Source organism: Lissotriton helveticus, chromosome 2_1, assembly GCF_964261635.1.
Source record: "Lissotriton helveticus chromosome 2_1, aLisHel1.1, whole genome shotgun sequence".
Taxonomy (NCBI): Eukaryota; Metazoa; Chordata; class Amphibia; order Caudata; family Salamandridae; genus Lissotriton; species Lissotriton helveticus.
Genome location: NC_136059.1, coordinates 1,759,836,276 through 1,759,852,003, shown reverse-complemented (window position 1 = coordinate 1,759,852,003; position 15,728 = coordinate 1,759,836,276). Strand labels below are relative to the sequence as shown.

The 15,728-nt window shown below is 49.0% G+C and overlaps 1 protein-coding gene across 4 annotated transcripts in view; it reads left to right on the top strand.

The window, feature by feature from the left end:
• LOC144818885 (RNA exonuclease 1 homolog) overlaps window positions 1–15,728 on the top strand; it is a 1,142,074-nt gene that overhangs the window by 753,154 nt on the left and 373,192 nt on the right. For 2 of the 4 annotated variants that reach the window (XR_013607172.1, XM_078676714.1), the window contains one exon: window positions 14,800–14,910. Coding sequence is in view for 2 of the 4 variants with exons in the window: in XM_078676714.1 (XP_078532840.1) it covers window positions 14,800–14,910 (111 nt within the window). In the remaining 2 variants the exon portion in view is untranslated. Of the gene's footprint in view, window positions 1–14,799; window positions 14,946–15,728 lie in introns of all 4 variants that reach the window. The other 2 variants (XR_013607173.1, XM_078676715.1) reach the window with 1 other exon arrangement.

Sequence of the window (15,728 nt, the reverse complement as noted above, 5' to 3'; positions counted from 1 at the left end):
CATACACTTAGTTTCAACGAGTTAAAGAAAGCCCTATGTCAAGCTCCAGTTCTAGCTACACCGAACTACAGTAAGCCTTTTACACTTTTCGTTACAGAACGCAAAGGTACAGCATTATCTGTTCTCACACAAGATCAAGCAGGTCAATACAAGCCCTGTGCTTATTTTTCGAGCACATTAGATCCAGTCGCCCAGGCGTTGCCTGCGTGCCTCAAATCAGTTGCAGCCACAGCACTAGCTATCAGACAAAGTGATTCCATAGTTTTAGGACATTCCCTGACAGTACAGGTCCCACATTCAGTAGAAGTTCTTTTAAACCGAACACAAACTCAGCACTTGACAATTGCACGTTTAACAGGTTATGAATTGACACTGTTCCAGCCACACATAGAAATTAGACGCTGCAACGTCCTGAATCCTGCTACACTGTTACCATCAGTTAGTTCAAATCCAGACACACATGATTGTGTGGAAGTAGTTAACATTACGACAAAGCCAAGACAAGACCTGACAGATATTCCGTTACCAGACCCTGACCTGACACTTTATGTGGATGGTTCATGTATGAGAACTAGTACAGGAGAACTAGTCGCCGCGTATGCAGTGACTACTGACACTGAAGTTATTGAAACACACCGTATTGATACTCTGTCCGCTCAAGCAGCAGAGCTAGTCGCTCTGACACAAGCCTGTATACATGCCAAGAACCTGAAGGTTAATGTTTACACAGATTCACGTTATGCATTCGGAGTTGTACACGACTTCGGAGTGCTCTGGCAGGAGAGAGGTTTTATGACTTCTCATGGAACCAAGATTCAGCATGGTCTCCTTATTCAAGCCCTGTTAGATGCCATACATTTACCGACATCTATTGCTATTATGAAGTGCAAAGCACATACGAAAGTTACAGACATTATTTCCCAAGGTAATGATTTAGCAGACCGCACAGCCAAGCTTACAGCACAGACTCCAGACATTCCAGTTAATCAGACACATATTCCAGATCTGACTACATGCATGACAGTTAAGGACCCTACTCAAGATGTCATAGATATCCAGTCACATGCCACTCCCGATGAAATCAAGAAATGGTCTGTACAAGGAGGGGTCCAGACAGATCAAGGATGGTTAACGAAGGGTAGAGCCACATGGTTTCTCCCCGATTCTATGGTTCAAGTCATTATCAATACCGCACATAGTCCAGCACATCTAGGAGAAAAAGCTATGTTAGACAGTATCCAGAACATTTGGTTCAACAAGCATTTACGAGCTGCAGCCAAGCAGAAAGTCCGTACCTGTATGATATGTTGTCAGTTTAATCCAGGTAAAAGTGTCCCGGTGGAACAAGGTGGTTTCCAGCCCCCTGACCACCCTTTTGAGGTCCTCCAGATGGATTATATTCAAATGGAGCGATGTCGAGGTTTCAAGTATGTCCTTGTAGTTGTATGCGCTTTGTCCAGATGGACAGAAGCATATCCAGTCCCAGATTACACAGCCGCGACCACTGCCAAGCAGTTGGTTCGTGAATTCTTCCCTAGATATGGACTCCCTAGAGTCGTATATTCTGATAACGGCCAGCCATTCTCATCCGAACTCATGAGACATGTTTCCCTTTTGTTAGGGTACCAGTGGAAGTTCCATTGTGTACGCCATCCAGAAGCAGCTGGACTAGTCGAAAGGCATAATCAGACTCTGAAAATCCGTATAGCAAAAGTCTGTAAAGACAAGGGTGTGGACTGGTTAGTAGCTTTGCCAGTCGCTCTGTTTTACATGCGTATGGTCGCACATTCTAGATCAGGTCTGTCCCCGTATGAGGTCGTTTTCGGCCGCCCCCCTAATATGTGGGGTACTCCTAGACCCCGAAGTATTACCGATGTTTCATGTAATATGCTGACAGATTACCTAGCTTCCTTGATGTCTGCCCTCAACTCATGTCGTTCACAGGTTGCTGCCGCATTTCCAGACAATACCGAGGTGGCACCGCACGAGATCGTTCCAGGCTCCCTAGTGATGATCAGAAATTTTGACAGATCAAGTCCGCTGGAACCACGTTGGAAGGAGCCACGTCAGGTCCTCTTGACCACCCGAACTGCCGTCAAGTTGGAAGGCAGGAAGGGGTGGGTCCACCTTTCTCATGTAAAACTTTTCAAAGGACCGAAGCCAGTCTTCAAAAACATTTCCAAGAACATTTCCCAGGATTCGAAGGATTGCCAGAACATTGTTTTAAAGGACTGTCCCGCACCGGACATTATTACAACCCCTCCCTTGTTAGAGAAAACTCCGCAACAGGAGTATAAGTTAAAGCTCAGGTCTAATAAGTCAGCCAGTTTGATTGTATAAGTCCTCCCCTAGGTGAAACGGTTAGACTGTTTCTGACATGTATAAAATAGACCCCCATAGTGAGAGAGTCAGTCAAAGTTCACTTAAATGCATCGTTTTTCTAAGTTTCATATTGTTTCTTAGCATAATGATTTCCTGCACCAGTTATGCTTTCTATCTGTGTTTTCCAGTTCCTCATGTAAATATGTCTGCTCATGCTACAGTAGAGCACACGTTTAGTGATCTGCCTCCTCACGAATATTCATACCGCCTCGCCATGCGTAATAACACATTTATCCGTATGTTACATTATTCACACCAGACCAGCAATGCCACTAATTGTTGGGTGTGTGGTCGACTCCCCCCTTTCCAGACATCGAAGGGAGTTCTGCCACTCTTTCCTTATCCATTCTCACACAATGGTTCGTGTGGAGCATGGTCCACGTTAACGTCATCTTCAACAGATATGTCTTTTCTTAACAGTACATGTTACCCAGACAAGCAAGGTTTTCCCCACAGAACAGGTTTAGATCTAGAAAATGAAGTATATAATTTAGGAAATTATTCGTCGAATTTCATGGTTCTGAATGTTCAGTCTGATACTACTCCAGACTCACCCGCTATTTCAGTACTACCAGTCAAAGGCGAATTATGTGTCCGTAGTTATGGTTCTGTACACATAGGTCATAGTGAATGTACTACTGTTATCCAGTATAGTGACAGTAGGAAATCTATTTTTAAAGCTTCACGTCATTCTTATTTTATTTGTGGTCAAACTGCATATGTCCGTCTGCCCCTCGATTGGGAGGGAACCTGTTACATTGCTTTCCTACTGCCACCTGTTTTTTTAGCCCCACCTGACTATCATAGGAATTCTTTCTTAGTACACACTAGACACAAGAGAAACCTCCCGATTGTCGATTATACTGAAACTGCCGCAGAGCAATTCATTGATATAGATAAAGGTGTTTTCCCTTATTTAGGTACAGTTGTAAATAGTAAACTTATTCGTAGGTTAACAAGAACCCTTGAAGCAGTAGTAGATGAGACTGCCTCCGCTCTAGGTAACTTAACTGAAGAGCAATCCCTTATGAGAATTGTCGTTTTACAGAATCGTCTCGTCCTTGACGTCATACTGGCCGATAGGGGCGGGGCCTGTAGAATTCTCGGATCCAGTTGTTGTATTTTCATTCCAAATAACGCGCCGTCTGTTTATTCAGCTATAACCAGACTCCATAAAATTGCCCATCTGTTACACCAAGATCCAGGCACCTGGACATGGTCCGGTTGGTTCTGGAATATAATTTCCGCATGGGGTTGGAAAGTCCTGTCCTTTTTAGGTATTGCAGTAGCGATCATATTTAGCTGCTGCCTCTGTATACAATGTGGCCCTGCGATTTGCAGCATGTGTGCTACCTCTTGTATTCCCAGTCCCAAGCCCTGTTCTAAATCCCGTTCCAAGACAATTCGAGACGAGCAAATGGTACTGTATGAAATGATAGACGGTATCATGAATATTGATGTTTCCTGATGGAAACGTAGTGACAAGGAGGGAATGTGGAAAAGTAAATTTTGCCATGTTCTGTGTCCCTACGCCTCATCCATCATATGTTATGTGTGCATGATCAATATGCATATGTTATTCCCCATTTCTGATTAAAGACGCAATTACAGTTGTGTCCACCTCTAGTATGTTAGTTTCCAGTCCTCGTGAATACTACGAATATCAGGCCTATGTAAGTAATGTTGCCACGTTTCTCAGTGTGCACGTTATTCCATTATAAAGTCCCCGTTTCCAGGCCTCAAAAAGGGCCCGGACCACAGATTCAGCTCCTGTCTCCTGAAAGCCTCGCTGAGGAGCGATACAGCCCCCACCTGTATCCTCGACCCTTCACTTACTTCCTGCCTTGCAGTGCCCGGTGCACCCCGGCTCTGCCTCTGAGTCTGCCAAAAGTATGTTATAGTTCCTGCTATCAGTTCAGTCCTCCTCCTCTGCATTCCTAAGCTACTGAACTGCATCAATAGTTTCCGTCATTGTCTAGCCTTCTCGTCTCCACGTTAGAAAAATACTGTATTTAATGGTCATTTAATATTCTTCACGCACTACATGTAGAATAATGCATGGTCCAGTCTTAGAGTCAGGTTAGCCTCTCCCCTCATGACTTCTAGTTTATATCAACATGTTCCCTAAACATTAGATACCAGATAGGGTTTAGGTACATGTCGCTCCGACCCTCCAGACTCTAGTCTCTGCTCCTAGCACAGAGTTCGTAGCCCCCAGCTTCTCCTAGTAACACGTCATTGCTAGTTTTCGCGCACCATTAGATTAGAGGTTCCGGCTCCTTAGGTAGCCCCCTCCAATGTGTCCGCCCATTCATGACATATTCTGTTACGTTTTGCATCACATGTCTAAGTAAACTCCTAGTTACACCTCTTATTTCTGTTATCTCTCGCGACTGCTACGCGTCACGCCTTCTACTCCACCCACTGCTACGCCTACTGCAATGTAATGCTATGTGTTTGCGCTATGTATATAAGTCAATGTTATGTTATTAAATGTTAGCGCGCTCATCCCAGACCTAGCCCCGGCAGCTGCTGGGCCCCAGTTGTCCTGCTGGGCCTTATTGTCCTATTCCCATGCAGGTTGTCCTGATCCTGTCCTTATGCTGTAATAAACCTGCAGAAACTCCTACTACCTCGAATTTTGACTCTTATTTATTGAGCTATCTGTTATGCTATAAGTCTAGTCAAAAATAGGGTATTATTTATTTATTTACCACACGAAGAAGAAAAGAAAGAATTATAACAAGGCAGCGTGGCCAAGAAAAGATACAGCCTTGTGTAGCGCAACTGGTGCTCATGTAAATTGCTCTGATACCCAATACCTTCTGGTGAAGTTTGCGCTATAAAAACAAGGCAGCGTGACAAAGCTTCTGATAAGAAGCTTAGTTGCCATAAAAATGGAAAGCTTGGAATAAAGATGGTGTTGGACTGTCCACTGTCCGTACATGCATGTGCATGCTGTTAGGTTTGGACAAATGGCGAGAGCAGCCATCTTTGTCCATCCCTACTCGTGCAGGCAAAGCCTTCTGCGAATCGATCGCAAAAGGCACGCATCATGCGCTGCTATTGCCAGGCGAGACCTAAAAAAGACAAAACTGCTTCCCTCCAAGGTTGGGCAACGCTTGTGTACCCAGCAACACTCCCCTTCCACCCCTCCAAAAAAGTAACTAATAACTAAATAAACGTGAGTGTAAAACGTGTATTTGTGGAGTCAGTTCCGGGCATGGAATATAGTGTCCACTATCGCATCATCATTGGCCCGACACTGATGACCTGGCTTCCAACCTTCTGTTGTTGAAGTGGTTGACATTAATAGTGCGCTCCCCAGTTAGCATTCCGCCCTTACGGAGACTCTCTTGGGTCCAAAGAAGCATTCATAACAAATCATTTGCTGACCGGTGTGAGTGCTGGGCCCCAGAAGAGGCTTTTTACTGAGGTCCCAGGGCCACCTGTGTTCGAGCAAGAATCCAAGGCTTGCCCAGACTACAGTAGAGCAAAGTAGTTAGTACTGTGCTTCGAGGTCACCATCATGGCCCACGCCTGCTTTGCGGCCACCTGGTCCTGAGTGGGGTGAATTTTAATTTTACTGCACTTTCTACGTCTAGGCTGGGACACCAGCCAGCCACTCATTGTCAGCCTGGTTCTATCAGGATGTCTGTTAGTCTCTTGGCATGGACCCAGGTCCACATATCCCCCCTCAAAGATGTGACATCTCGCCGCCAAACATTTTAAGCTTCGCAGAGAATAAGAGTGTTTATTTGATTTACAGCACCCTTAGGCATTGCATGACTTTCACGTAAGATCCATGAAGACGCTGGGCCTCTGCTGTGACATTGGGCTATGCTGTGATCACTGCATTCTTGTTTAACCAGGGGCCCTTACCTCAGAACTGTTGTAACACCAAATCATGGTCCCCGTAATTAAGGAGATAGTCAATAATTAGCCACGTGGGGCGCCCGGGAGAGGCATCCAGCCAGGCATGTGGTTCCCCCGCTCTACAGAGAAGAGTTTCGGCACTGTATTTGATAGCACTGTGTCCTTCAGCCAAATGTCGATGAAGAGCTCCCTGCTGTGGCCCTCAGAATGATCGTGGAAGTCCAGCAGGTGGACATTGTGCCTTGTGTGTGTCCCTTGGGATCCTCCGCTCTGCGGTGCAGCGTGGCCACCTCATCGCTTATGACCTTCAGTTGCGCTTGCAGGTCATACACAGTAGGTGTCATGGTGGTCCAGGCGGATTGTGCGGCATGCACTCGATCTGTCATCTTTCGGTGATCAGTTCTTAATATATTTAAATTAGGTGACAGTGTCACTTTCTCATATACAGCTAAGTGTTTAGTTGAGAGTGGCTTCTAAGTGACTCATGGGGCCCATGGGCTGGTCTGCAGAGGCTGGAGGCAGTGCAGGGCTACTGGGGTCCTGGGTCAGATTGTTATCTGTTTTAGGCTTCACCATCCTGATATTGCTGGGTTCTGCCCAGTCAGGTGGGTCCCATGTGTTTGCATGTGTCTTTGGCCCCCTATCTGCTCAAACAGCTCACAGATGCATCTTAAGGGCATGGGAGCAAGGAATGGGCCCTACTTTCACTTGTAGGATCTCAGAGCAATGACCCTGTGTCCCCCCAACAATGTCCACTGCAAGTTGTCCTGCGGCAGGGGCTAGCCACTCGCACCAGGGCACGCCACATGTCACTACCCCACTCCACCCCAGTCCAATGGCCCCCCAGTCCAATGGTCCCAATGAAAGGAGAGGGACTGCCCAGGAAGGGCTGCGTTCTGCGTTGAGCCAGTCTGCCACCCTGAGCTGCAAACGCAACATTCAGTGTCCCTGTAGCCCCATGGGCTGACCTTGTGTACTTTAGCCCTCTCTGACAGTTTGGGCCTGTCTGGCCAGTATCGCCAGGGCAGAGCATGGTGCAGGCCCAGGGAAGACAGTGTCAGGAGGCCCCAATGTCTCCAGATCACCATGAGGCCTCTCAGATAAGTGCCAGGGCAGTGCTTTGCCCGGGTCGATCCCTCTTCTGGGCTGCAAGCATAGTAATCCGAGCCTCATGGGTCCCTAGAGCCTACCTCAAATGTTCTGGCCTGCTAACAACTCCTTGGGCCTCTTCAGTCTGGTTCTCGCAAGGCAATGCAGGGAGCAGACTCCATGAATACAGCAGCCGGAGGCCCCGATATCCTCCGTTCACGGCGGGCCTCGGCCATATAAGTCCTGATGCTGCACGATCTCAGAGCCGCCATCAGAGCCCGGCAGGTGCAGTACTGCAATGTCAGGGTTTTGGTCTCATCCCAGGTGCAGCCAAGCTCCTTGCTTGCCCAGGCGAGGGACAACGCCACACCCTGAGCACCGCAGGCCCTTGGGGTCATCACTCCCTCCAGGGGCCAGATTGAAAGAGATGGTCGCCCTCCAAGGCATCCTCCTGTTGGTTGCCCCAGGGCCTGATTCTCGCCTTGGCAGGACACTCCACAAGCTGACGGGAAATAAGGGACAGCCCAGTCGGGCTATTCAAGCAGCCACTAAGAGGCATTCCTGTGTCAGTGTAATGTTAGCACGCTGCTCCCCAGCACCTCCGTTTTGGTGCATCTCCAGACCGGCTCTTTCGGAAGCTCACTGCCTGCATTCGCGACTTGCTTGCTGTGAAGGAGCTCAGCTCCTTCACATCTCCCCAGGGTGTTACCTCCTTCAGGGTTGGGCAGTTAGGGCGGTTCACTGCCTGCATTCGCGACTTGCTTGCTGTGAAGGAGCTCAGCTCCTTCACATCTCCCCAGGGTGTTACCTCCTTCAGGGTTGGGCAGTTAGGGCGGTTCATGCACCTCCCAGGCCCGGTGAGCAGGATATAAAAAGGATGTAGACCGGACCCAAGACATAGCTCGCTAAGGAGCGTCCGGTGCGTCTGTCATCTTGGCCACCTTCTTTATACCACACTCCAAAAAAAGCTAAGGAATTTGTAAGAAGAACTGTTCATTAACATCTCAAAAGATAATAATCAAGTTGCTATTGATATAAAACGTTTGAGAAATCAACTGAATGCCAAATCAGAAAATGTTAAGTGGTAAACAGGACAGAGCATTTCTCAAGGATCCTCACAGGAGCCAGTAAAGATTAAAGTAACTTTCAGAACATGTGGTGATGGTACACTGTAGAAGCTATTTACCTGCAGTGTCCAGTTTCCGCCATGGAAAGCTGCTGTTTAACTGTCTGTTTCCCTCATTGTAGTTACCTTTTTAGGTTTGGTGATTTTCTTTCAAACTGACTGATATCAGAATGCTTTAAACCACTGAACACAAGATGAAAATCCAAATGAATATCACTGAGACTTAAATACATTGTTGCCTAGCATTAATGTTTGTGTCAAAAATGAAATACCCTTCAAAATCTGTATTAATCATAGATTTTTCTTAAAATATTACATGTGCCACTGACATTAGGAATGTATCTTGTGAATCTATTGGTTTGCTCCATCCAACTGTTGCCCTTGACCTCTGCGGAAAGGATAATATTGCATCTTAAAAAGAACTGTTATAGATTCCTTACCTTAGAATTACCCCCAGGAGTCAAACTGGATCCAGAAAGATTTTAGTCAGCAGTACCCCTGCGTGTCGAAAGGTGGCGTCGGTCAAATCCACGTCTGTCGTTGGCGTCGTGGTCGCCAGGACGATGTGGCAGAAGCTACATAGACGCCACCCTTGCGCACTGTCAGTTCTTTCTTTTTCCGCGCCAGCAAGCGCAGATCCGGAGAGAGCAGGACCTTTTTGACTGACTTTTTTGCGACTTTTGTCGACTTCGTTTGAGTCGAACATCGACTCCTGGTGCACGAGGGATGCTCAGTTTCAAGGCCTGTGGTTCCTGTACCCGACTGATGTCGGTGACGGACCCTAACCGCGTGTGCCTCTACTGTCTGAGCACAACTATGACCCCAAGTTGTGCTCAGACTCCTGATCCATGGCCCCGAAGTCTTTGTGTGAGTGATCCTGAAAGCTACTCGAGGCCCGGCAGTCTGCTAGACACCATTCAAAGTCCCGGTTGCGTGGGAGGTCGAAGGACCGGTTGCCGAGCCATCACCACTCCTCGTCTAAGTCTTCGCACTCTGGGTCAGGTAAGTGGAAGCACAAGAATAATTCAAAGAAGCGTTGTCACTCTTCGAATTCCCCTCGTCCATCGGCTGACGTGACGAAGGGTGAGGGTGGTGCCCCTCCTGCAGCTCCGCGTGCTGAGCCTTCAGGGTCAACTCTGTCCTTCCCGGGAGTGACTCCTGCCCAGCTTCGTCAGTTCTACGAAGCGATGCAGACAATCTTTAAGCAACCTGACTCTGCCGGTGCGCCTACGGGCCCCGCAGACTCGGCTGGGGGCCCTAGGCCTTCGACGCCAGCAGCTCTGGCCTCGGCACCGCAGGGTCCCCTTGGATCCAGGCCTGGATCTGGATCGGCGCCGGTCGATCTTATTACACCTTCACCGGCGCCAATTCTACCGGCACCATGTCCGCAGCCGAGGTGTCGACCGCAGCTTCCACCCCAATGTGGATACGGAGCCAGACCGGCATCAACTAACGCTGGATCGGACACTGATGGGTATGTTTGTGCCTGTATTCCACCCTGGCCAACTCCAGAAAGTTTGGCAGCCAGAGGAGGGTGAGGAAGACTGGGAGGGGTCTGGTGACCTTTTAACTGACCAGTTGCAGTATGCCAGGACTGGAGAGAGGAACTGGGGGATGCCAGTTGTCTGGACACCTCACCAGACCATGGCATCTTGCCATGTTGTCTCCTGCTACCGTGGCTATGGAGGAGGGAGCATCTTCCGCAGTGGTGTTGCATAGGGCGGCCGAGGCCCTAAACCTTGAACTACCTACTGTGGTAGCCAGGACTAACCTCCTGACAGAGGTGCTTCAGACTGCAACAAGCTCTTCGGAGCCCCTGCTTCTGTTTAATAAAGCCCTCACAGACATCCTATTGGGCACCTGGTCCAGGCCCAACACGGGGGCTCCTGTGGATAGGAGGGTTGCCCGATGCCACCGCCCGGCTCCAGGTGACCCCACTTTCCTTTCCCAACAACCCTCCTCCGAGAGCTTGGTGGTCCAAGCTTCAACGTCGCAAAGCGCGTTCCCTAACGCACCACCGGACAGGGAATCCAAGAAGCTGCCTCAGCTTGGGAAGTAGTTGTGTTCTTCCTCCAGCTTAGGGCTGCAGTTGGTGAACACTGCATGCCTGTTGAGCAGTTATTCCTACACAGTGTGGGATACGGTGGAGCAAGTGCTGCCTCAATGTCCGGAGGAGGTCCGGGCCGTACTCCCATGCTGTTGCCGAGAGGAGAGACACCGCAAAGTTCGCCATCTGCTGTGGGTAGGACTATTTCAACGTCCGTGGCGCTTCGCCTGTCAAGCCTGGTTGAGTACGACTGGCTTTTCTGGGGATGTCCAGAACACCTTGATGGACATGGACTTTGATGCCCATCGCCTGTTATGCGACAAGGCAGACCGTGCGCTAGAGTGCCTCAAGGACTCTCCGGCTACGGCCAAGTCCTTAGGCCTCTCCACCACGCACCCTGCACGATCTGCCTTTAGCCCCTTTCATGGCCACGGAAGGGGTGTCCCAACATGTTCCTTTCAGAGCCACAGGCCAGCGCAAGCTGTTAAACCTCAGCACGGTTGGGGACGTGGGAACCACCGATGTGGTAATGGGGGCCAGTCCACCACCGCCCCCTCCAAGTCCGACCTTTCGGGCCCATCAAACCCCAGTGGGCACTAGGATCCGCCAGCACCTCATCCACTGATGCACCGTCATGTCGGCTACTCCCTCCCCTTCGAGACTATCCCTCCAGCCATGCCACCACAGTACCATCGCATGTCGGGGGATCACCTGGCCCGTCTCCAACAGTAAGTTAGGGCTCTCTTGGCCAAGGGAGCCATTGACCGTGTTCCTTCCCCAGAAGTAGGCCGTGGTTGCTATTCCCACTACTTTCTGGTGCCCAAGAAGGACATGGGCCTGCGTCCTATCTTAGATCTCAGGGACGTCAACAGCTTCCTCTGGAAGGAGAAGTTCAAAATGTTGACCCTGGCTCAGGACTAGTCTGCCCTCGACCCTGGAGACTGGATGGTAGCGTTGGACTTGCAGGACGCTTATTTTCGCATCACCGGCGTTACCTGCGGTTCACGGTAGGCCACAAGCACTTTCAGTTTACTGTCCTCCCCTTTGGCCTTACCAGCGCCCCTCTAGTGATGGTGGGGATCGCAGCTGATCTACCCAGATCGGGGGTTCCAGTCTCCCCCTATCTCGACGACAGGTTGTTAAAGGCGGGCTTGCCCCAGGCATTTGTCTCCCACCTCCAGACTACGGCCGACCTCCTGCATTCACTGGGGTTCTCCATCAACATCCAGAAATTGCACCTGACCCCCTCTCAGAAGCTCCACTTCATCAGAGCAGTTCTGGACACGACAGTTTCAGGTCTATCCTCCCGAACAGCGAGTCCGGGATATTCCGATCTTTCAGCCTCTATCCCGGGTTTTGGACAGGCTGACCCTGAGACTGCTGGGCCTCATGGCCTCCTGCATCCTGCTGATTGATCATGCCAGGTGGCAGATGCGGGCTCTGCTGTGGGACCTAAAGTTCCAGAGAGCGCAGCATATGGGGAATCTGTCCGATTGCGTCCAGATCTCGGAGAGCACTGCATGACAATTGCAAATTGCAGTGGTGGCAGGATTGAGTCAACGGCAAAGCCCTCTCCCTTCCCCGACCAGAACACATAGTGGTGACAGATTCATCCCTTCTGATCTCTGCCACATGGGAGAGGCGGAGATCAGAGGCCTCTGGCGGAGTTCGAGCTCCACATCAACCTTCTGGAGCTACTGGCAATTCGTCTTACACTAAAAACATTCCTTCCCTTTTTCCCAGGAAGAGGAGTGCAGGTGTTAACGGACAACACCACCGCCATGTCGTACTGCAACAAACAGGGCGGGTGGGTTGGTGGACCCTACGTCAAGAGGCTCTGGACATGGCTGGAACATCAGGGCATATCCCTGGTGGTTCAACACCTGGCAGGTTCGCTGAACGCCAGGGCGGACCAACTCAGCCGCAGGTGCATAACGGATCCTGAATGGTATCTTCACTCGGAGGTGGTGTAAAGTATCTTTTAACAGTGGGGAGCCTCGGTTAGATCTATTTGCCACCGAAGAGAACGCCCAATGTCAGCAATTCTGCGCGTTGGAATTTCCACGGTGGCACTCGCTAGTCAACGCTTTTCATCGCGTGTGGAGCTGCGGTCTTCTGTACACCTTTCCATCTATACAACTTCTGCTCAGAGTGCTGAATAAGATCAAGAGCTCCCGGGCCAAATTCATTCTTGTGGCCCTGGATTGGGCACGAAAAGTCTGGTATCCTGAGCTGCTAAACATGGCCATCACCCCCCGATCCGACTGCCTCTGCTGGAGGATCTTCTGTCGCAGCAGCAGGGGACGGTCCTCCAACCGAATCTGTCCAGCCTTCACCTTCTTGCGTGGAGATTGAGCGGCTGCAGTTGACGTCATTTGACTTGCCTCCGAAAGTCTGTGATGTAATCTTGGCAGCCAGGCGTCCCTCCACTAAGACGGTATACGCCTGCAAATGGAATACATTTGTGGCATGGTGCACAGCAAAGGCTGTGGATCCCCTTTCTGGCCCTCTTTCTGAGGTTCTCTTGTTCCTCCATTCTTTGGCCCAACAAAGCTCTGTTCTGGGCACTCTTAAGGGCTACCTCTCGGCCATCTCGGCCTTCCACAGGCTTCCTGATCAGTCTTCTCTTTTCAAGTCCCCTGTTGTAAATAGATTTCTCAAAGGCATTACTCATCTTTTTCCTCCTGTTCCCCTCGTAATGCCTCAGTGAGACTTGAACTTGATTCTTACTTATCTGATGTGCCCTCCCTTTGAGCCGCTACATAACTGTCCTCTCAGACTTCTCACTCTGAAAACTGCTTTTCTGGTGGCCATCACCTCTGCTCGCAGGCTGAGTGAGCTACAAGCGTAGTCTTCCAAGCCTCCTTTTCTGGCTGTTCAGTCGGTCAAGGTTGTCCTCCGAACTCGACCTTCCTTTCTTCCAAAGGTGGTCACTTCTTTTCATGTTGGCCAAACCATCACTTTGCCCACCTTCTTTCCCCCTCCACATCCTTCAAAAGATGGAGAGGCTCCACCGCCTGGATCCAAAACGTGGGCTCTCCTTTTATTTGGATCACACCACAAAATTCCGGGTGAACTACCAGCTCTTTGTTGGTTACACGGGCGCTAAGAAAGTTAGGGCCGTGCACAAACGGACCATCTCCAGGTGGGTCGTTCTGTGCATCAAAGCCTGCTATTCTTTGGCAAAGAAGGAGTGTCCAGTGGGGATGCGTACTCATTCCACCAGGGCGACGGCAGCTACTACAGCTTTGGGACGGGGAGTCCCCCTAAATGACATCTGTCGGGCAGCTACTTGAGCATTACTGCACATGTTCACCACACACTACTGCCTGGACAGCCAAGTCTCGAGAGACTACTTCTTTGGCCGTTCTGTTCTCCATGACTTTCTGGTGTGAACTTAGTTCGCAGACCCACCTCCGGGGCTGGTATTTCTGGGGTATCTATTGTGCGAACTGATCTAGGGTTAAGGACATCCTTTCAGGGCCCTAGTTTTGTGCACCAGTGGTCAGTGACTTGCATGGCTCTGCATTCCTGGTGCGGAAAGTAGTGTACAGAACTGACGTCCGCGCATAAGGGCGGCGTATAAGTAACTTCCTCAACGTCATCCCGGCGACTGAGAAGCAGACTACGTATGGCAGCGATGGACGCAGAGTTGACCGATGCCACATAACGACGTGCAGGGGTACTGCTGACAAACTTTCCGTATCCAGTCTGACCCCTGAGGGATATTCTAAGGTAAGGAATCTATAACTAACCTATGTTTCTTACAGATATATTGTTACCGAAGGTAAGTAACTTGTTCTTTGGGGGAAGTGCATCGCATGTACATTGTTTTGTAAATATTTTGGCTTGTTTTTTCACCTTGGTATTGTGTTGCATCAGAGTCATTAAGATGTGGACCAGACTTATGTTTCTCAAGTTCATAAAGATCTGTTCTGTGGTGATACTTTTTTTCTCTAGAGGTCATATACCTTGACTGTCGACCTGAAATATTTGCAAAATAGGTATCCGTAGAAGGGCACTTGCTTCCACATATAGTTAGTGGTTTTTCATAGCACTTTCTGGTCATTGGGTCAAATGCTATGTTTCCTGTGATTTCAATGGGGTCGAAGGTTAGGTAACACTGAGAGGTATGATCTGTCCATAACTAACCGCAAAAATCAATTGTTGTACTTACTGACTATATAAGGTGAATGATATTTCTGTCCGTAAACAGCTCCTTCACTAAAAAAAATTTTTTTTTAATTAACAATGGTGTATTTTTCTTTCCCACTTACAGTTACATGTCCACGAAGGGCAAAAGGATAACTTGGATGGCTTTATGATGACCTTTAAAAAGCCACCTCCAGCTGATGGAAATTTTGGAGTATTTGCTGTGGATTGTGAAATGGTAACATGTAATTGATACTTTACCTGACTATGGAAGTTAGTTGTTTTTTTATTACATGTACTAAGAAAATGTATACATTTACTATAATGTTTAACATCCTTCAAGGAAAGTTCAGTCTTTTTTTTAAACTACTCTTTAGGCTGGTAGAGTATTTTTAGTGGGTGTGCCATTTCACTTAACATAGTGCTTTGCCTAGGTTATAATCCTATCTGTGATTTTATCTGAGCAGCACAACTTCGAGTCAGCAGAGCAGTGAGGTATCCCTCTTGACGGAACCACACACACTGTCGCTTTATGCAGATCACTTGAGATATACTGCACCTTTCCATTTCGCAACAATATCCACCCTCAGGCAATCAAAATCGGTGACAGTGCGCTAGCCTGGATCACAGCTGCGATCAGTTATCTATGGGCTTGTCCATACCATACCCAAAAAGACCTGTTTGAGGGTAACCTGAAATGTGCCGACATAACCCTTCGATATCAAATCTGCTTCTGGCAACGGCTCTCCCTTGCACTCACAGGCAGGATAGCACTTTCGAAAATGGTCGTCCTCACCTGCTATATTATTTTGTAAATGTACTGGTGTTTCCTCAGCGTCCCTTTGTCTGCGATTTAAATCCATTGTTGGGGGACTTGCTGTAGCACTATAAGAGGCAACGTATGGCTCTTTAAAAACGTCAGTAGCCAGCAGGTCAAAGTGGGCTTGGGACGCGATGCTTTGAAACTTATTACCTAGCAGCACATCTCCAATGGGTATCCAGATCATTAGCATAAATAGCATCTGGGACAAGCACAGGAGACAGTCCTCTCCTTTT